At 26.7% G+C, this 22,355-nt stretch overlaps 3 protein-coding genes across 6 annotated transcripts; 1 reads left to right on the forward strand and 2 right to left on the reverse strand.

Moving 5' to 3' along the window:
• The first annotated feature begins 1,789 nt into the window (after window positions 1-1,789).
• On the forward strand, window positions 1,790-5,285 carry LOC130674656 (tetraspanin-9). Its single transcript, XM_057480057.1, has 6 exons — window positions 1,790-1,968; window positions 2,565-2,783; window positions 3,600-3,782; window positions 3,843-4,055; window positions 4,816-5,056; window positions 5,147-5,285. The coding sequence occupies exons 1-6, from the start codon at window positions 1,906-1,908 to the stop codon at window positions 5,197-5,199; spliced, it is 972 nt and encodes a 323-aa protein (XP_057336040.1). The 5' UTR covers window positions 1,790-1,905; the 3' UTR covers window positions 5,200-5,285.
• Window positions 5,286-7,294: 2,009 nt separating this feature from the next.
• Window positions 7,295-12,533, reverse strand: LOC130674655 (putative uncharacterized protein DDB_G0282133). 2 transcript variants are annotated; one of them, XM_057480055.1, is made up of 4 exons: window positions 12,328-12,533; window positions 8,663-10,404; window positions 7,832-7,965; window positions 7,295-7,600 (listed from the first exon to the last, which is right to left on the reverse strand). In XM_057480055.1, the coding sequence occupies exons 2-4, from the start codon at window positions 10,254-10,256 to the stop codon at window positions 7,478-7,480; spliced, it is 1,851 nt and encodes a 616-aa protein (XP_057336038.1). In that variant the 5' UTR covers window positions 10,257-10,404; window positions 12,328-12,533; the 3' UTR covers window positions 7,295-7,477. The 2 variants fall into 2 exon arrangements, with proteins under 2 accessions (XP_057336038.1, XP_057336039.1); XM_057480056.1 differs by having other exon boundaries at window positions 12,461-12,530.
• Window positions 12,534-14,117: 1,584 nt separating this feature from the next.
• On the reverse strand, window positions 14,118-21,543 carry LOC130674332 (ethanolamine kinase 1). 3 transcript variants are annotated; one of them, XM_057479633.1, is made up of 7 exons: window positions 21,345-21,543; window positions 20,542-20,677; window positions 18,877-19,014; window positions 17,999-18,282; window positions 17,345-17,571; window positions 16,671-16,893; window positions 14,118-15,111 (listed from the first exon to the last, which is right to left on the reverse strand). In XM_057479633.1, the coding sequence occupies exons 2-7, from the start codon at window positions 20,671-20,673 to the stop codon at window positions 15,033-15,035; spliced, it is 1,083 nt and encodes a 360-aa protein (XP_057335616.1). In that variant the 5' UTR covers window positions 20,674-20,677; window positions 21,345-21,543; the 3' UTR covers window positions 14,118-15,032. The 3 variants fall into 3 exon arrangements, with proteins under 3 accessions (XP_057335616.1, XP_057335615.1, XP_057335614.1); XM_057479632.1 differs by having other exon boundaries at window positions 21,340-21,543; XM_057479631.1 differs by lacking the exon at window positions 21,345-21,543 and adding an exon at window positions 20,840-20,936.
• Window positions 21,544-22,355: the final 812 nt, after the last annotated feature.

Consider the following 22,355-nt stretch of genomic DNA (forward strand, 5'->3'; position numbering starts at 1 on the left):
GTAATTTACGGTGGATTACCGTAATTTACGGTGGATTACCGTATTTCCGTATTTTACGGTAAATCCACCGTAAATTACGGTAAATCGGTACTTTACAGTGAATTTACCGTAATTTACGGTGGATTACCGTATTTCCGCATTTTACGGTAAATCCACCGTAAATTACGGTAAAACCACCGTAAATTACGGTAAATTCACCGTAATTTACGGTAAATCGGCATTTTACGGTGGATTACCGTAATTTACGGTGGGTTTACCGTAATTTACCGTAACTTGGGTCCGTTAGTATACTAAATATATTTTGACTCACATGTTTGTGTACATACGGGTATATATATATATATAAATATATGCAGACATATATTTTTTCATATATGTTTGTATGTATACCCACATATATTCTCTAGACTTTTTCAGAGTTTTTCAGAGTAAAGTCCGAAAAATTTCCACTAGGGATTTCAGGTATTGAAAATAAAAAAAAATTCATGTAAGTTTGTGATATTGTAACAAATATGTTGAAATATATTTCAATATATATTTGCATGCATATGAACGTATATGTTTGCATATATGTAAATGTATATGTTTCTATATAGATTAATATATATGTAAATGTATATAGCTGTATATATGTTGAGATATATAATTAGATATATGTTGATACATATATTGAGATATATACTTTCGTACATTTTTATATATATGCAGACATACACATTGACGTTTCTGAGAAAATATATGTCTGCATATATTTCTTATATATTCCACGTATATCCTGACATCTATGAAATCATACATGCATACATTTATATCAACATATAACTGACAATATATTTGACATATATTTTTTTTGCATACATATATTTTGTATATATCACATATATGTCACGTATATTTTCGACATATATATTTTTGTATGTATTCGTCTATTCGATCTTTTGATTTGTTAACGATTTAAAAACACTCAAAGTTAAACAAAAAATTTTCCCGCGTTATTTAAATGAGAAATCGAATTTTTCAATGACCTGGGTCTGTAATCGACATACAATTTTTTTTCTTGCGCGAAAATTTTTTTTTGTGTTGAACTATGATTTTTTTCACATGCACTTAAAACAAAAAATTTTCCTCCGAATCGCGTACTCTAATCCCCAATATAATCCTCCATAAATTTTCTTCATAAACTATCGCCGAAAAAAAATTTTTCTTATTCTCTTCATAATATAGACGATAACTGCTTAAATATCAAATATATTTAAAAATTACTCAAGACCTTTTTTGTAGCCTATTAAATTTCCTACAATTTTTATTCTAAAAATTTTCTTATCCCCCTGATAGTTTTCAAAACATTTGCAATCCTTATTTAAAATATTTTGATCTCCACACCTTTTTTTTTGTACCTACATACACACATATATATACATATATTTATATACATTGCACCTCTTCCGTAGCAATTTCCTTCCGGTTTATATCCACAACACAACACAATAAAAAAAAACTATATATACAAAACAAAGTTAAAAGTTACTGACGCGTGTTCAAACGTAACATTCTTAACGCTTTATATATTTATCTATACCCATATGTATATACATGTACATATATTTATCATGGTGTAGTGAATTTATAACTGCAGGGGAGCATTTTAAATTACTAACGTTCAGTTAACTTTAAAACTTGGTATTAAACTCATCTATTTTTATTTTATTTTATTTTACTTGTTTGTTTTGTTTATTATATATTTTATTTATTTATTTATTATTTATATCACTGGCTTAGTAAATGCATTAAAAAATTTTTTTTTATAAATTAAAAAAAATGTGAATTTTTTTTTTTGGTCCAAAAATTTCTTATTATTTTTTTTTTTTGTTAATTAATTAATTAATGTAATTAATTTGTGTTAATATGAGTGGTGAAAAATTAAAATTTTCGAAAGCATTTATTTGCTGTACAAATATTATTTTTATGGTAATAAATATTTTTTTTTATTTTTTTAAATTCTTACAAAAATTTTATTGTCATTTTCAATTTTCATGAAATTCTTCTTTTTCTCAAATTTTTTTAACAGGAAATTTTTTTACGATGGAATTTAAAAAGAAAAATAATTTTAGTATTTTTTTTTCCCGCCCGGGATTCGAACCCGAATCCGTGACCGCCAAACTCACATCTTGCAATTTTATAACTAAATATCCTATAAAACGGTTAAAATTCTTTCAAATTGTAAAATTTCGATGGTTGTCTTGAAAGAAATTTAATAAGCTACAATTTCGGTCTCTTAAGAAATTAAAAAAAAATCAATATTTCCAAAGTTACAGGACTTTGAAAAAAAAAAAAAAAATTTCTTCAATACATCTTATATTTTAGGAATGCTCATATCTTGTAAACTATTGATTTTATAAAATTTTTCAATGAGACCAAAATTGTAGCCTATCAAATTTCCTTTCCAATGACCACCCACAACATTAATTTATTTCGAAATAATCATTTTCAAATTTTCACTAAAAAAAAAAAAAAAACTAACTTTGTTACAAAACAATAAGAAAAAAAATTTTTTGTTATTTTAGGCCTCAGGATTTATATTAATGGCACTAGGAATACTATTATTAATTGATAATAACAGAGTATTATTGTCACGATTATTAAATACCGACGAATTAATTGTTAAAGAACCATTATTTTATTATTTATCATTTATAATCGTTGGTTTGGGATTTTTAATATCATTAAGTGGATTAATTGGATGCTGGGTATCTTGCCTGGCTAATAACTGTGTCACTGTATTGGTAAGATTTTTTTTTAAATTAATTACAATACTAAAAATTAACTAGAATTTCAAATTTTGAATTTCGTTGACTTTGGTGTAGGCTATCTCTTCAGGGAGTGGATTTAGAGAAAAAAGTAAAGATACTATTTTTGTAGAAAATTTAAAGAGCTATAAAAAAGATCATGATCATTTTTTCTGTAAAATCAATATTTAATGAGTTATCGATCATTAATCAACAAAAAACGGGTTTAGTCCTTAATTGCGGTAACCGGTAAAGGCCAACTTCTTAGGAAGTAGATTTAGAGAAAAAAGTAAAGATATACTTTTTGTAGAAAATTGAAAGGGCTATAAAAAAGGTCATTATCATTTTTACTGTAAAATCAATATTTAATGAGTTGTCGATCATTAATCAACAAAAAACGGGTTTAGTTCCAAATTATGGTGATTAGTAAGGGTTAACTCCTCAGGAAGTGGATTTAGAGGAAAAATTACTGATAACTTTTTTGTAGAAAATTTTAAGGGCTACAAAAAAGGTCATTGTCATTTTTACTGTAAAATCAATATTTAATGAGTTGTCGATCATTAATCAACAAAAAATGGGTTTAGTTCCAAATTATGGTGATTAGTAAGGGTTAACTCCTCAGGAAGTGGATTTAGAGGAAAAATTACTGATACTTTTTTTGTAGAAAATTTTAAGGGCTGCAAAAAAGGTCATTGTCATTTTTTCTGTAAAATCAATATTTTATCAGTTATCGATTATTAATCAATAAAGAATGAGTTTAATCTCAAATTTCGAACTTGAGTATTAATTAATTAATGATTAATTTATTTTTAGTACATGGTGATATTGATAATATTGATAGTAAGCCAATTTACAATTTGCGTGCTTGCAATATTTACACCAAATTTAATCGGAATTGACATACGAGTAATTACGTTGTTACGGGCATTGCAACGTAATTATGGTTTACCTGGCAGGCAACAATTCACGGCGGCGCTAGATCTTGCTCAGACGACAGTAAGTTCAAACTGAATGAGTAAAAAAATAAATAATTATTATTATCATTATAATTTTTAGTTTTCGTGCTGCGGGATCAACGGAAGTAATAATTACGGTACATCCTGGTGGCGGTTACAGGAAGTTGGTCGTCGTGATTTAGTTGTACCATTGACTTGCTGCTTGCTCAATAACACAAATAATATTGATTCGTTTTTGAATCCTATTGTTAGTGATTTGGACACTTGTCAGACTCTCAATCCGGCAAAACATCAATTTGCTCGTCATACTGTGGTAGTTATGGAAAAAATATTAGTACCAGTGAAAAGCTGATAAAATTTCTGTTAAAATGAGTGGTCGCATGACATACTTTGGGTGGAAGTAAAAATTCGATTAATATCGATTAGTGATTAATGGTATCGATTATAAATATCTTTTGATAGGAAGTATGGCAAGTGGGTACTTGATTTCAAGAGAATTTTTCGAGCTATTGATTGCAAGTTATAAAAAAAAAGAGTTATTTGAAATCGATATATCGATTTCAACAATCGATACCTCGAGATTTTATATTCGATCTTTAAAACTAGAAATTTAGATGCCAGATTTTAAATTTTGTGTAAAATTTGATAATCGATGTATTGAGTGTCAAAATCGATACATCGAAGGTTTATTAATCGATATCTCGAAGTTCGGTATTCGATTTAAAATATTTTTTTTTATCAAAAATTTTTAATTTTATATCTCGAAGTAAAATAATCGATACATAAAATTATAAGTTGATATTTTAGTTCGATTGTCGATATCTCGAAATTCAATAATCGATATGTAGAAATTAAAAATCGATTTATAGTGTTTTGATTCCTTGAATCGAAGTTCAAAGATCGATAACTAAAAAAAATTGATACATCGAAATTTAATAATCGATATATCGATTTCGAAAAATCGATATTATAATCAGAAGTGTGTCTTGTTGGTACTCATTTCAATGGAAATTTTCCCAGCTATTCAATGCACTCGTTACTTTTACAAAAAAAAAAATTTTTTTCACTTTTAGGGTTGCTTAGAAAAAATCGAAGAATGGACACAAGACCAAGCATTATTATTATTAGTAATTGGTTTATCAATAATGTTTGTTGAATTATGTGCATTACTATCAACATTACTGGGTTATAAAAAAAAATCTGGTAAATTTAGAAAAAAATTAAACGAGAGCCAGCATAATATTACGTCATCATTCACTTCAACCCAAACGATTGATGGACAATCGCCTTATCATGATAGCGACAACGATTTTGGTAAAAAGAATTTTTTTGAAATTTCGGAAAAAAAATGATAAAAAAATAAACAAAAATTACTTTGATTTTAAAATTTAAAAATTTTCTAAGGTTTCGAAAATCGTGTACAGATGTCAGGTTCAACATTCACAGGAAAGTCCTGAAGGTGGCAGGAGGGCAGTGAAATAAATAAATTAAGTCCCAAAAGTCCCAAGAGCATTATTGAGCAGTGGTCAACGTCAAATTGTAATAAACAAGAAACTTCAATGGAAACACTATCAACTAGTCCGCAATCTTATCAAGAGCGTGGTATCGATGTCTCATTTACGGTTATTAGTGAAAATGGGCCCGATATGAATATAAGGCCCACACAAATTGGGCCTCATCCTACAATACCGACAGGAAACACCACTGGGCCAAGAGATCCCCAGAATACAAATAATTGTCACAATTTAGAGGTAAGGCCCAAAAATGTTGGGCCTCCTTCTACTAAATCTCGCGAAGAAAACCTCAGTCCCAAGTTTGCTAGGTCCCAGCATGTAAGAAAGTCAAAAAATTTAAGAAATTCGTACATGAGGCCCAAAAATGTTGGGCCTCAGAATTCAGAAAATTTTACATGTGAACCAAAGAATTTCCGAGACTTGGAGAATTGCCAAAACATATCAAACTTAGATATAAGGCCCAAAATGTTTGGGTCTCATACTCCAGATTTTGTGCCTACAAACTTAAGTCCCACATTTGGGACTCACCACACAAGACAATCGCAAAGCCATCGAAATTCAGGAATGAGACCCAACAATTCTGGGCCTCATACTTCGGAATTTTCACCCGAAAATCCAAATTACACATCCCGAGACCATAAATCACGAGAAAGTTTACCAAATTCTGAGAATACTAATGTAAGGCCCAATCGTGGACCTCATTTGTCAACATTTGGGCCCGAGAATCAATTTTTACTGTCATCGTCACCACGTGCTTCCTCAAAATCCGAAACAGTCCGCAGTATTCCAATAAAAAAATTTCAGTCATCACTGGCCCAAAATTTTGGGACCCTCAAACGAAAAGGGCCCATTTTGCCCCACCATCAATACATAATTTCCCACTCCGACCTCCAGTTGGTCCCAAACCACCGACACAGTCGTAAAAATAAATTAGTTGTCAACAGCACGCGTAAGTCCAAAAAGGCCCAAAATAAGGCCCCGAGTATAAAATCAAAATCACGAAACTCCACGCACACTTTTGGGCCCGGTACTGTCGAAGCAATGATAGAAGTCTTTGAAGATAATTTACGAACAGACCAGGCCCAAACTTTAGACAATTGGGCCTTACACAAAAATAAATTTGGCGTCCCTCTAGTTGGTATGCACAATGCCTGTGGATTGCCCGTAATAGCTCATTGGGCCCAAAATAATTTTAACTACGGGCCCAAATCAGGTCCCCACAAACTGGGCCCACTGAAAAATGGACATACATTAAAAACTACTAGCAAAAGACCAAAACGCCCGGCACCCAAACCTCCTGACACAAGGCCCAAAAGTCAAAGGTCCCAAAAATCGCGTACTGGCCCAAAAATTCAGGGCCTTAATTTTATTAATGATGAAAATAATGAAAGTAACGTTAATTTAAATCAAAATAATAATGAAAAAAAATTAAAAAGATCAACCGTTTACGCAAAAGACGACGGAAGTTCTCCAGTCGATGTATTGTCTAATTTATGTATAAATCCACTTGCCCGTAATTATAACTCCTCAAATATGATATGGTAATTTTACTGGGACTTATCAACTGCCCTCAATTATTTTATTTAAAAAAATTGGGCCTCATTGTAATTATAAAGTTAACTTTTTATTTTAGTTTCTTTCTAACTTATCTATAGCTTTAAATATTAATTTAATCACAAAAGTCATAGAAACCTTTTTTGTAGAGAATTTTGTAAGCTACAAAAAAGTATCAGACAAAAATTTTGATATTTTTGATATTTAACCAGATATTTATATTTTAAGAACCAGATACTTAATTTTTAATATTAGTCTACTTTAAAAATTTATTATTCAAATTTTCTAAGCTAGAGCTTTCAATTTTGATTTTATCAAAAAATTTATGGAAACATTTTTTGTAGAGAATTTAATAATCTACAAAAAAGGTCTCTGTAAATTTTTCTCCAAAACAAACACAGAAGCCATAAAATCAATTCAAAATAAAAATTTCATGTCTATCATTTATCATATTTATAATAATAAGAATAATAATGAAAAAAAATATTCGATATGAATTTTTATTTGTCATTATAATAAAAAATATTTAGCTTATAAATAATTGTACGATTATTGTAGTTATAAAAAATAAAAAAACATTAAAAGAAAAAAATTTTTTTTTTCTTTTTATTAATAAACTGATTAATTATGATGATGATGATTATGGTGACTCAGAAATATTATCGAGTCAAATGTCCGTTGAGAATCTTGGCCGAGGTAAGTCACCGAAGACTGTATCACCGTGGACGCTTTTAGCGAGAGCTTTTATTGATGCGCGGATGTTGTGAGGATCTAGGGGATCCATTGATTCCTTAAATCAGAAAAAAATAATCGTTTTAGAGTAAAATGGATCGTGGGAATGAAAAGCTGAGATAATTTCCGTTAAAATGAGTGGTCACATGACATACTTTGGAGGGGGATGAAAATTTGATTAATGGTGATTAATGATTAATGGTGATGGATTTATGGTGATTGTGAGAGTAAGTACGACGTGTTGGTACTCGTTTTAAAGGGAATTTTGTGAGCTACAAGATGGAATTACCTGGTCGTCGTTACGACGCTGCGTACGTTGTCCAAATAAGAAATTAGGCACACTGACGGGTAATGATTTGGCGAGGGTAGGATGGCCACCACGTTGTACACGTGGAATATGAATTCCTTCGTCTTGTCCAGAATCTAAACAAAAAAAAAACAAATGATTAATCGAAATAAAACTATCGATTAATCGAGTCGATACTAATATATCAATTGACATTAAATCAATGTATCGCTACGATTTATTAATCGATATATATCGAATTTCATAGGTATCGATAAATATCGAACTTCATGTATCTATAAATATCGAACTTCATGTATCGATAAATATCGAATCTTATAACCATCGAGAAATATCGAACTTCATATCCATCGATACCTACCGAACTTCATAAAATTCGATACATATCGAATTTCGAAGCTATCGATACATAGCGAACTTCATATCAATCAATACATATCGAATTTCATATGTATCGGTACATAGCGAACTTCATTTCAATCGATACATATCGAATTTCATATGTATCAATACATATCGAACGTCGAACAGTTCGATACATACTAAACAATATCTATTGATACATATCGAATCTTATAAACATCGATACATATCGAAGTTCACGAAAGTCGATACATATCGAACTTCATGTATCGATAAATATCGAATCTTATAACCATCGATACATACCGAACTTCATGAAGTTCGATACGTGTCGAACCCAATAAATATTGATAAATATCGAAATTCACATGTATCGATATATCTCGAATCGAATTAATATCGATTTATCAAAAAAAATCGATATACTAAATAAACAAAAAAATATCATACCATCAGTATCAACTTCAACTTCATCATCCTCATCCTCATCGTCAGAAACTTTGTTATCCTCAATCTCCATATCATTATCATCCATTCCCTCAATCGCAAAAATAACCTCATCATCGATATCATTGCTCTGTTTCTTTGTCTGCCTTCTCTTGATCCTCTTACCCCCACTCTTATTCTTCTCTCTCTTCATTTCGCGTTTACCTTCAACTTCATCGTCCGCCATATTGTCAGACCTCTCGGAAAACATTAAACTTCCAGGTACAAATAGATTATCTTCAGTTATCGGTCTCACAATATCAGACCTTTTAGCCGGCAAATATCCTTCAGTCTTACTCCCAGCAGATAACTCATTGTCATTATCATTATCACTGATAACCCCACAATTAATATCACTTTTTATTTTTTTAAATTCATTTCTTAATATTTTGTTACTTAAAATACAATAATCACGATGACCACGTTCTTTAAAGTTATCAAGATATTCATATTGTTTAGCGATAAACTTTTTGATGTTATCGTCAACAATATCCTTTATATTTTTAACTTTTATTTCATACTGTTGCTGTAAATTACCCAGTGATAACTGTACACTAGGTAATAATTTTTTTTTAATTACTGAAATATCATTATCATCATTATCATTATCATTATCAATGATAACGTTATAAATATCACTGAAATTTTTGTTGTTTTTAAATTTATTTAAAATATTATTATTTTTAATAAAAAAGTTATCATCGATTATCAGTGAATTATCATGTGATATTGTTGAGTTATCACTTGTTATCAATGATATTTTTGAATTATCACGTAATGTTTTTGAGTTATCACTTGTTATCAATGTGTTATCACTAACTAATGTTAAATTATCACTTGTGATATTTGAATTGTCATTAACAATAAAAGAGTTATCACTCATTATCAATGAGTTATCATTGAAATTTGTTATTGAACGTGTTGTTAGTGAATTATCAATTGATAATGATGAATTTGATAATGAGTTATCATTTATTAATGTTGAGTTATCACTCGTTAACGTTGAGTTATCACTCATTAATGGTATATTATCACTAAATATCATTGTTTTATCACTTATCAATGAATTATCGTTTATTAATCGTGAGTTATCATTTATTAATGATGAGTTATCACTTGGTAATTGTGAGGTATCAGGAATAAATTGTGATTTAACGTTAGTTGACATTGAATTAGGGATATTTGAATTTTTAAGTGATAACTCGGGGTTATCATCAGAGTTATCAATTGTTATCAATGATTTATTTATCAATAAATATCGAATTGATTGTTTTTCATCTGGTTTTTTAGAATCAGAGTTATCGGGGTTATCAGTAATAGCGTGAGTGTACTGATAACAATTAATGCAATGAGTTATCCTCCATGTATCGATTAATTCTTCGTCGATTAATGCTGGCTGGCGTTTTAATACAGCGGAGTTATCGTCAGTTAATTCAATTATTTCAAGGTTATCGCGGAAAAATTCATGATTGGGAAATTGTGATAACTCCGGGTCTTTTGCTAATTGGCTCGGTGAATATTTTATTATTATATTGAGACATTTGCAGGATAAATACATTTTGAGCGATAAATTGAGAGGATTTTTGTTTATATTTTGAGATTAGATGTGAAAATTTCGATTTTTGAACTCCAGGCGATGGCTTATTGACTTTTCATTTCTTTATAAGTTTTCACTTTTGGCGAGATTGGAAAATTTATTTTGAGATCTGAAATTTTTATTTTCTAGTTAAGAATTTGTCGTGAAAAAAAATATGCGGGGGTGGTTTTTCTGGGAAACAATCAATTTTAAGATCGGAAAATTTAATTTGAGATCGGAAAATTAATTTCGTGATTGAGAAAATTACTTCTGAGGCTGGAAAATTCATCTTTGAGCAGTGAAATCAGTTCTAAGGTTGGAAGATTTAATTTGGAAGCTAAAATTTTGATATTCAGATCGGAAAATTTATTGTAAGACCGTGGAAATTCATGTAGAGGCCGGAAAATTTACATTGGGATTGAGAATTTTTGTTAAGATTCGAAAAATTATTATGAAGGGAAATTAAATTTTAGGGCCGAAAAATTGATATTTAGATCGGAAAATTTAATTTCGAGATCGGGAAAATTCTTTTGGAAAGTCGAGAATAATATTTGGAAACTAACAAGTCATTAAAAAAATTGGATAAGATATTCGGAGGCCGAAAAACCAAATTTCAAATCATTACAGAGTTTAAGATCTGAAAATTGATTATTTACTTTCTCTCAGATTAAATTTTTTGCTAAACTTCTGTTTAAAAAAAACCAAAAGGAAAATTCCTGAACATATCAGACGAAAACTTCCAGAAATTTTCTACAATTGTTTCGTAATTTTCCATTTTCAATTACAAACATTATAAAATAAAAATTGTTTTCAAATCATTGGAATTTTACTAAATTAAAATACACGCCAATAATTTTCTTCTTATCAAATTAAATTTTCCTAGAACTTTCCTTCAATTTCCCTTAAATATTTTTTTCACTAAAATTTTCTTCAATTTTTCTCAACCCAAAATTTCCAATAAAAAGAATTTCCAAATTTTCTGAATTTTTGAAAAATTTTACGATTCCATCGAAACGAAAAACATTTTCCTTATAAAAAATTTCTTATTTACTCCAATTTTCTTTAATTTTCCTCGACTCAAAATTTTCAATAAAAAGAATTTCCAAATTTTCATTATTTTTATAAAAACAAATTTCACAATTTCATCCCAACAAAAAATTTTTCCTGACGAAAAATTTCTTTTTTACTCCAATTTTTTTTAATTTTCCTCAACCCAAAATTCCCAATAAAAGAAATTCCGAATTTTTCAAAAATTTCACGATTTCATCCGAACGAAAAAATTTTTCCCGATAAAAAATTTCTTTTTTGCTTCAATTTTTTTTAATTTTCCTCGACCTTAAATTTCCAATAAAAATAATTTCCAAATTTTCATCAATTTTCAAAAATTTTACGATTTCCTCCGAACGAAAAAATTTTTCCTGATAAAATTTTTTTTTCTTCAATTTTCTTAAATTTTCCTCAACCCAAAATTTCCAATAAAAATAAATTCCAAATTTTTCAGAAATTTCTAGATTTCATCCCAACGACAAAAATTTTCCCGATAAAAAATTTCTTTTTTACTCCAATTTTCTTCAATTTTCCTCGACCCAAATTTCCAATAAAAATAAATTTCAAATTTTTATCAATTTTTTCGAAATCATGTTTTCATCCGAACAAAAAATTTTCCGAGTAAGAAACTCATTTTTCACTGAAATTTTCTTTAGTTTTCCTCAACCCCAAATTTCCAATTTCCAAATTTTCATCATTTTTCAAAAAATTCACGATTTCATCCCAACAAAAAATTTTCCCAAAAAAATTTTCTTTTTCACCCAAATTTCCTTAAATTTTTCTAGACCCCATTTTCCGAAAAAAAAAATTTCCCAAATTTTTTTTCGTCAAAAAAAATCATTACCGCTATCATAAATTATTATTATTATTAATATTCTTAACTACAAATAAAAAAATTCCACATATATTTTTTAGGCTAAACTTATTTTTAAAATATATATAAAACATATACATATATATATATATATATATATACATATATAAATATATAAAAATAAAAATTTACCATTAAATTCTTGAATACTTTTAATTAACAAACACAATTAATTAATCAATCAGAACAATAACTAACAAAATATATAAATATATATATAGATATATAATATATATAATATTTATGACAAACTTTAACTTATTACCGAAAATCTAATAAAATTTTGTTCACTTGACAAACTCGTACTTATTTTTCTCGGCTAAAAATTGATAACAAGATATAAGAATAAAATAATATACACAATATACTATTAGTATTTGTAAATGTATGAGTAATTTAGTAAATAGACACATACATTTATATATAACTAGTGTGTCTACATCACCTACGAACTTTACTGTAGCAAAATTTAAGTTTTCGGCCGTAGTTCTGTGGGAACAAAGAAACGGGAGCTAAATCTACGACGTGAGTCTCGATGTTTTTTAATAAAACTATTATTTTAGTCACGTATTTATTTTAATTCATATTTTAATTAGTTTATTATTCATTAATTTAAATATCGAGATAATAATTAGAGTTATTTTAGAGTTTTTTTAAGAAATATTTTATGTTTTGTAGAATAATTCGCTCGTGAAATTTGAACTGAGTAGTCGGCATTTTAAATTTTTTTAGAAGGCGGGAAAATTTGAATTATTTGTGAGCGATTGCAGTCGGTGGGTAACTGAGTATTGATAGTAAATTTATAAAAAATTTAAATTTAATTGTTTATTAAAATCTTGCTGATTGACCCTCATATATTTTATATATTTTTATTATCATTGAAGTTTGATAAGACAAATCGGGTAATTAATCCCCAAACTCATTGATTTCGATAATTTTACAATCATGGGATTCGAAAAAAAAATCAACACGGTCAAATTTTTTTTATTAGTCGTCTGATATATTTTATTTATAAAATATATAAACTGCAATTAAAGACACGACAAAAGTCATTTACTTCTAAGGGTTCGCCCAAGGGCTGGAGTCTTTAATTGATACTCGAAAATTAACTGTCTGCTCTCAAAATATTTATTTATTTTTATCTCACTAATTTTATAAAATCCCAGCGACATCTTTTGCCGGAAAATTTCTATATATATTAATAATTATTTATAAAACGTCAAGACATTGAACTGGCAGTCGCGTAAAAGATCTGAAACTATGAAAAGGCACAAATTTAACTCGAGACCTTTCGCTGATACCAAATTTCATTTTTTTTATTTTTATTATCGCAGAGACATCCCATGGACTTGATTTTTTTTATTCTCTCTTAATAATATAGACAACAGCGATATATATGTAAATATATATAAATATATATTGAGTGAGATTGATCTATAATTAAGTGGCAGAATAATTAAAATATTAATTTATTTAAAGAAAATAAATACGATCGTCTTTTTTTGCCGCGCAATTTAAATTTATTTCGAATGATATCGATAATTTTATTTATCTGGACACTTGGCAATAAAAAAGAGTTTGAACCATGAAAAGCCACAAATTTTAGTCACGACCTTTACAACGATACCAATTTTAATAACATCAACTAATTTCATCAAAAAAATATGACTGGAAAAAAATTATTCTTATTCTCTTAATAATATAGACGATAACTGCTTAAAAATCAAATATATTCAAAAATTACTTAAGACCTTTTTTGTAGCCCATTTAATTCTCTACAACTTTTATTCGAACAATTTTTCTATAGATCGATTAGTTTTCAAAATATCTGTTAATTTTTTTCCTACTGGTGAATATTGTTGAAGGAAAAAAAATTTCTAACGAATTTATTTATTTTTTTTTTTTTAATTAAACAAAAATAGTTTAATTTCTTTATTTATTATTATTATATATAATTATAATTATAATAAATTATTTAATCAACAAATTAATACAATTTATTAAAATTTTTAAATATCAACAATAAAATAAATGCTTACTATTATTATTATTACCCCAGACAGCATAAAAGTCGGAATGACTGCACAGAAAAAAAAGTTTCCTTGAGTCAAGAAAATATTTTGGAAGACAAACATTTTCGGGAACCAAGTCAAGATTTTCTTGAGCCAAGAGAATTTGTCTTGATTAAAAAAACTTCCTCTTGGTCGGAAAAGATTTCTACTTTATCTGAGAAAATTTAGGTATCCAAAAAAATTTTCTTGAATCAAGAATATTTACCTTCAGTCGAGAATTTTTTTTTTCTGTGTGCTTTGTCACGTCTTTTTTAACGCGTCCTCAATAAGTCTTACAGTGACTTCTTAAAGGTGTCATTTTTAAGAGCTCTTAATTAAGAGTTCTTGAAGACGTCCATAAATAAGACGTCAATTTTGTGACGTCTAAATGTAACTATTCTTTTTTTTTAACTTCTTTATGAAGTCAAAATTAGGCGCTCCTTAAGACGCCATGGTAAATTCATACTGAAGTTTTATTTGCGAAGTCAGAAAAAATAATTCTTTGAGAACTTTTTTTAGAGACGTCTTACTGAGTTCGCTAGGTGGCGCATTCGACATCTTGATAACTTCTTAAAGACTTCTTTAACGTGTTTTTAAGACGTCCAAATCATAAATAGGAACTCATTCAGAACTCATCAAGACGTCACTTTGCTATCTGAGATCCCATAATATAATATTGTTTTTTTTTTTTTCACAGATATATAAATATTATTTATAAATTTTCTAAATGCATTTTTATTTTTACAAAAATCTCTATTTTGTAATAAAAATAAATAATAATTATTATTATAATTTAGTGGTTAATTCAAAAATTCCATTCAAATTTTTACGTTTGAAATATTCGTTAAATCTAATTGCAGCAAATCTGAAAAAAAAAATTAATTTTTACTTCTTAATCAATTAATAGATTAATTAATAGCTCAATTAATAAATTAATCCATTATAGAATTAATGAATAGATCAGTTGACTAATTAATTAATTATTTAACTAATAAATTAATGAGTGTGAATGTAGCAGACAGACAAATTATTAATTATTAATTAATAGAGTAATTAATTAATAAAATAAAATTAGAAAAAAATGCGCATTTAAAAAATTTAAAAATTAATGAGTGCATTTTTTTTAAATTTTATTTTTTTAATTAATTACTCTATTTATTTATAATTTTGAATTTGTCGGATGTCTGCTACAATCGTAGTCATAATTAATTATTCAATTCCTTGATTAATAAATTAATTAAGTAATGAATTAATCAATAAATTATCAAATAAAAAGATTAATTAATAATTTACTTAGTTAATAGATTAATAAATCCATTAATCAATCGAGAAACTAATAAATTAATTATGTAATTATAAAATGAATTAATCAATTAATAAATCAGTTGACTAATCAATTATTTAATTAATTTATTAATCATTTGATTAATCAATAAAATAATTATTTACTTAGTTCATGAATAAATTAATTAGTAAATTCGTTAATTGATTAATTAATCGAGAAACTTATGAATAAATTACGTAATTAATTAGTTAACTAATTAATAATTTAATTAATTAATTAATCATCTGATTAATCAATAAGTTAATTATGTAATTAGTTCATGAATAAATTACTAAATAAATTAATTAGTAAATTCGTTAATTCATTAATTAATCAAGAAACGAATAAATAAATTATGTAATTAAAAAATCAATTAATCAATTAATTAATCAGTTGACTAATCAATTATTTAATTAATTAATTAATAAATCAGTTGACTAGTTAATTATTCAATTAATCAATTAATCATCAGATTAATCAATAAAATAATTATTTAATTAGTTCATGAATAAATTATTGAATAAATTAATTAGTAAATTCGTTTATTCATTAATTAATCGAGAAACTAATTAATAAATTATGTAATTAATGAATGAATGAGTGAACAAATTAATTAATCAGTCAACTAATTAATTATTCAATTAGTTGATTGATCATCTGATGAATCAATAAATTTACTATTTAATTAGTTCATAAATAAATTATTAAATAAATTAATCGATAAATTAATTAGTAAATTCGTTGATTCATTAATTAATCGCAAAAATAATTAATAAATGAATTACTTGATTAATTAATCAGTTGACTAATTAATTGCTCAATTTATTAATTATTCATCAGATTGATTAATAAAATAATTATTTAATTAGTTTATGAATAAATTACTGAATAAATTAATTAGTAAATCCGTTAATTCATTAATTAATCGAGAAACTAATGAATAAATTATGTAATTAATAAATGAATTAATTAATTAATTAATTAATGAATGAATTCACTAATAAATTATTCAATCAATTAATTGATGATCTGATTAATCAATAAATTAATTTATTAATTATTTAATCAGTAAATTTGTTAATTAATTAATTAATACTTACTCAAGAAAATCAAAATCAATTGTCGAATGTTGGTATTGAATTAATGCCCAGCATCCCCAAAAAAAATGCGTTAATAAAATAAATTTTTCAATTTGCTTAAATAATTTAGTGACTTGATCCTCAGAGACACTTGAAGATTTATTGTAAGCTTGTAAATAAATTCTTAGCCATGATCTTTGGAATATTTCATCAGGATATAAATCGTAGTTTATATTTTCTACCCCTAGAAAATTCAATTGATTAATGAACTTAAAAAATTACTAATCAAAGTAAAACTTGAATTTAACTTTGACGAACGATATATTCGAGAGTATTGGAAATAATCAGACATTTGTCAAGGGTTTTGGAAAGGAAATTTGATGAGCTACAAAATTGGTCATAAGAAAAAATCGCGTAGGATCGATGGTTTAGGAGATACAGTCGATTAATCGTTTAGAAAATAAAATATTTATAAAATGCTAGATGATTAATTGGACGTTTGCGAGTGAACGAGTGATTTTAGAAGATTTTTTTAAGAGACAAAAGTTATAGAGGATTAAATTTCCTTTAAAATGACCCCCTAGACGTCGAATTATTTTCAATAGCCTCTGAGATATTTCCAATTAAAAAATTAATTTCCGTGAAAAGAAAAAATTGATGATTAATTGTTTAATTAATTGAATGATAATAATTACCAGCGAACTCAGCGAAGTGATTGGCGATATCGAAAGCTTGGTAATTAAATCCCGTGTACTCAAAGTCAATAAAAGTGACACTATGTACATTTTTGTCATACAAAATATTTGTGAGTAATAAATCATTGTGTGAATACACAATAGGGCTGTCTAATTTTATTAAATTGTCTTTTAATAATTTATATTCTTCTTCTAATACTTTAAAAGGTTTGATCATCTTTTCAAATCTGAAAAATAATTCTGTGATTAATTAATTAATTAATTATATTATAACTTTTATTTCAACGCTACTTTTTTTTCAACAATTAACGCCATTTAATTCTGTAACCATCAGATTTAGGAGAAAGGTCATAAGGACCTTTTTTGTAGCCCTTTAAATTTCCTACAAAAAAGGTCCTTACGACCTTTCATCTAAAATCGATCGTTATCAAAATATTTGATCTCAAACTTCAAAACCCAACTGCCGAAAATCAAAAATTCAAATTTCCCTCCATAATTAACTCCCTTTAATTAACAAACTATCAGAGCTACAAAAAAAACTTCTATATCTTTTTTGTAGCCCTGTAAATTCTCTACAATCCCACAAAATTCTTAAGTGAAAAAAAAAATTCCTAAGCCGAAAAAACCGGCGATTAATCAAAAAATGATTAATACCTTGACTGTTTGACGTCATCATCAAACGATCTGGGCATGAGCTCCATAAATTTTTCAGTCTTTTTCCATATGATTGGTTCCCTTGGACCTTCACCACCATAATCACTCAAATATTTTCTTGGATCCAGCAGATGCATTTGGGCCAATCGCTTAGCGACCAGCCAATAAATGTCCGGATTAATTATCGTTTCCGGTGTTAATACTTCCCCATTTAAAAATTCATACACTAGCCCATTATTAAATGTCGCATACAGTGAGTGAGTATGCCCCGCTTTATGCAGTACCTAATTAAAGTCATTAATTCCATTAATTATTACAATTAATTGCAATTAATCATCTCCCGCCTCTACTTCATCAAAATTTCGCTCATTACTCGGCTACTAATTGTTCAAATTAGACTTCATTTTTTTTTAATCGATACGCCGAAGGTTAGAAAAGACGATAGTGCTCATTACTTTTCGCTAATTAATCATTGAAATTTTAAAAAAAATTGATTAATCAAAAAAATTTGATTTTGAACTTCACAGAGGAAAAAAAATATTTGCGGATGTTAATTGATAATCGGAAGGTAATTAGTGATTCTAATGACTTTTTGAGACTCTGGCGTATCGATTTAAAAAAAAAATAATCAAATTTGGGTAATTTGAAGCCGAGTAATGAGCAAAAGTAATTTGCGTTCAAAAAAATTGATTTCTTCAGTGGAAAAAATTTAAAAAAAATTTTAATTAATTACGGAGATTAATTAGAAGTTAAAATATTAATCGAGTGGATTTTTTAGTTAATTTGGTGTCGATGGAAAAAAAATTTTGGAATTTGAATGTTTGGGAGCTGGGTAATGAGCAAAAGAAGTTGGGGAGAGAACGAAATTTTGTACTCACTCGGATATTTTTGACTTCGTCCTTGCGATCGATTAATAAATCGGTTTTGTTTCCGTATATTCTTACTAATAACATTTCATTGTAGTGATCTGGGTAGTAGACGCCTATTAATTTGTTAGTTATCCCATTGGTAAAAATCTGGAATTAAAGAAAAATTGAATTTGAAATTTTGATTTGTAGAAAATTTGAAATTTTTTGATGAATTTTTTAATGAAATTCTTGTGAATTATCGTGCTCATATGAAATTGCATATATTTTATATATGAGATTCATACAAATTTTGAAAACAATTTTTTAAAAATTAATTTTCGTTAATTTTTGGGATATTCCGGATTTGGAATTTTAAAATTCAAATTACGGGTTTAATTATAAAGATAGAGGAAAAGCCATAAGGACCTTTTTTGTAGATAATTTAAAGGGCTACAAAAAAGGTAACAAAGTTTTTTTTGTAGCTCTGATAGTTTGTTAATTAGAGGAAATTAACTATGGCGGGAAATTTAAAATTTTAGGATTTGATTTTTGGCGGTTAGATTTTGGAGTTTGAGATCAAATATTTTGATAACTATTGACTTTAGGTCAAAAGTCATGTGAACCTTTTTTGTAGAGAATTTAAAGGGCTACAAAAAAGGTTAAGAAGTTTTTTTTGTAGCTCTGATAGTCTGTTAATTAGAGAGAGTTAATTATGGAGGGAAATTTGAATTTTTAATTTGTGGCAGTTGGGTTTTTAAGTTGGAGATAAAATATTTTGATAACTATCGATTTTAGGTTTAAGGTCGTAAGGATCTCTTTTGTAGGAAATTCAAAGAGCTACAAAAAAGGTTTAGAAGATTTTTTTGTAGCTCTGATAATTTGTTAATTAGAAGAAATTCATTATAGAGGGAAATTTGAATTTTGAGGATTTGATTTTTGGCGGCTAGATTTTGAAGTTTAAGATCAAATATTTTAAGAACTATTGACTTTAGGTCAAAGGTCATCAGGACTACTTATGTAGAAAATTTAAAAGGCTATAAAAAAAGTATAGAAGTTTTTTTTGTAGCTCTGATAGTTTGTTAATTAGAGGAAATTTATTATGGAGGGAAATTTGAATTTTGAGGATTTGATTTTTGGCGGTTAGATTTTGAAGTTTTGGATCAAATATTTCAATAACTATTGACTTTAGGTCAAAATTCTTGTGAACCTTTTTTGTAGAGAATTCAAAGGGCTACAAAAAAGGTTTAAAAGTTTTTTTTGTAGCTCTAATAGTTAATTAATTAGAAGAAATTAATTATGGAGGGAAATTTAAATTTCGAAGATTTGATTGTTGGCGGTTAGATTTTAAAGTTTGAGATCAAATATTTTGATAACTATTGACTTTAGGTCAAAATTCTTATGAACCTTTTTTGTAGAGGATTGAAAGGGCTACAAAAAAGGTTTAGAAGTTTTTTTTGTAGCTCTGATAGTCTGTTAATTAGAGGAAATTAATTATGGAGGGAAATTTTAAGGATTTGATTTTTGGCGGTTAGATTTTGAAGTTTGGGGTCAAATATTTCAATAACTATTGATTTTAGGTCAAAATTTGTATGAACCTTTTTTGTAGAGAATTCAAAGGGCTACAAAAAAGGTATCAATAAATTTTCTCCTAAAATGACTAGATAATGAGATAAAGAATAAAATAATATAAATTACCTTAAACTCCAATTGATCTTTGGGCCAATCATTGCGTAATATATCAACAATTTGTTTGATATCATCTTGATAATCATTTTCATCAATCGTCAAATCAATATGAACCTCATTTTTCATTTGTAACGAATCCATTTCTCTATAACAAATATCTTAATACAATTAAAAATCCATAAATCCTCAATTTTTCATTCAAAATTTCAAATTTCATTTAAAAAATTAAAAATTCCCGCCTTTTTTATTTCAAATCCCAAATTTCGACAATCAAATATAAATCACTCAGAAATAACACTTTACATACCCACAATTGTTATTATATTTTACAAATGTATACATATACACATATATGTATATATATATAAATATATATCAAGTTCTCTCCTTGAGATAAAATTTACAACTGGATATATTTTATCATTTTAAATTAATAAATTATTCTTTATTACTCTTCATATCCATTACACTCATACATATATATATATATATATATATATATTTATATAAATATTTATATATGCATATACATACTCATATATCATATCAATGATAATATATATGATAAATAAATTTATTTAAGATTTTTTTGGACTTTGAACTTTTTATTTAATTTTTACTTCATATATATATATATATATATATATATATATTTTTTTTTTTTTTTTTTTTTTTTAATTTCGAGAAAAAAAAAATTTTTGAAAAAATTAAAATTTCAAAAATTCAAAATTTAAAACATGAATTTTTTTATTATTTTCATATTTTTATAATAACAAATATATATCTTTATATATATAAAATACAAACCTTACATTTTCACAGAATTTTATATCAATTTTTCAAAAAAATGACATTTCAGTTTTTTTGTCACAAAAGAAATTTTTTTTTTGTTTATTATTATTATTGTATATATTTATTGGTTAAGTTGAAAAAAAAAAATATATATGCATATTTTGAATAAAACAAAAAAAATAAATTTAGTTGACCTCAAACTGTCAATTTTACTTAAATTTATAATAATAATAAAGTTTTTATTTTATAAATTAATACACAAAGCTATTGACAGATAATATTTAAGGCCTATATACATTGATATTCAAATAATAATAATAATAATAGTGGTTATTATTATTGTTGTTGTTCGGGAGCAGAGGCGCTGGTGTAGATAAAGGCGGATTCTTATGACGACTTGGGAATTTTTGTTTTAATTGGGGATGGAAGAGGGAAAGGGAAAAGATATGAATTTTGGAAAATGTCAATGATAAGGAATAATAAATTAGTAGGAATGTTTTTTGATGATTTTGAATCTGAGCGAAAAGAGGGATTTTGAATTAAAAAATTTAAAAAATAGTTTTTTTAGGGAATATTTGGAGTCACAATTTTTTGAGAATAAAATAAATAGGATATTTGATTTTGTGATGAAATTCTGCGTAAAATGAGTACCCACAATGACATATTATAAAAAAGTCATTTTTCATATATTTTATAGTATATATAAATATGAGCAGTTTTTATCGGGCTGAAATATAGTGATGTGGGTACTCAAACTACAGGGAATTATATCAGGAACACCGATAAGCTATTGATTTTACACTTTCGATTAATATTTTATAAACATTGAAGATAATTATAATCATTAATTATTTTTCCAACTTGATTTGCGGAAAAAATCTTTTGATAAAAACAAAAATATAATTTTGTTAGAGTTGATAAAATTCCGCGTGAAATGAGTACCCACAATGATATTTTATAAACAAGTCATTTTTCATATATTTTATAGTATATATAAATATGAGAAGTTTTTATCGGGCTGAAATATAGTG

This window comes from Microplitis mediator, chromosome 9 (assembly GCF_029852145.1).
Source record: "Microplitis mediator isolate UGA2020A chromosome 9, iyMicMedi2.1, whole genome shotgun sequence".
Classification (NCBI taxonomy): Eukaryota; Metazoa; Arthropoda; class Insecta; order Hymenoptera; family Braconidae; genus Microplitis; species Microplitis mediator.

Bases quoted from the DNA above. Each gene is read 5' to 3' on its own strand.
- LOC130674656 (XM_057480057.1), top strand. From the start codon at position 1,906: ATGAGTGGTGAAAAATTAAAATTTTCGAAAGCATTTATTTGCTGTACA. The intron at 2,784-3,599 runs GTAAGATTTTTT...ATTTATTTTTAG, and splicing joins ATAACTGTGTCACTGTATTG to TACATGGTGATATTGATAAT. The intron at 4,056-4,815 runs GTAGTTATGGAA...TTTCACTTTTAG, and splicing joins AATTTGCTCGTCATACTGTG to GGTTGCTTAGAAAAAATCGA.
- LOC130674655 (XM_057480055.1), bottom strand. From the start codon at position 10,256: ATGTATTTATCCTGCAAATGTCTCAATATAATAATAAAATATTCACCG. The intron at 7,966-8,662 runs GTATGATATTTT...TTTTTTGTTTAG, and splicing joins AGTTGAAGTTGATACTGATG to ATTCTGGACAAGACGAAGGA. The intron at 7,601-7,831 runs GTAATTCCATCT...TTCTGATTTAAG, and splicing joins AGCGTCGTAACGACGACCAG to GAATCAATGGATCCCCTAGA.
- LOC130674332 (XM_057479631.1), bottom strand. From the start codon at position 20,874: ATGTATACATTTGTAAAATATAATAACAATTGTGG. The intron at 18,283-18,876 runs GTGAGTACAAAA...GACTTTAATTAG, and splicing joins ACGAAGTCAAAAATATCCGA to GTACTGCATAAAGCGGGGCA. The intron at 16,894-17,344 runs GTAATTATTATC...TGAATTTTCTAG, and splicing joins TCACTTCGCTGAGTTCGCTG to GGGTAGAAAATATAAACTAC.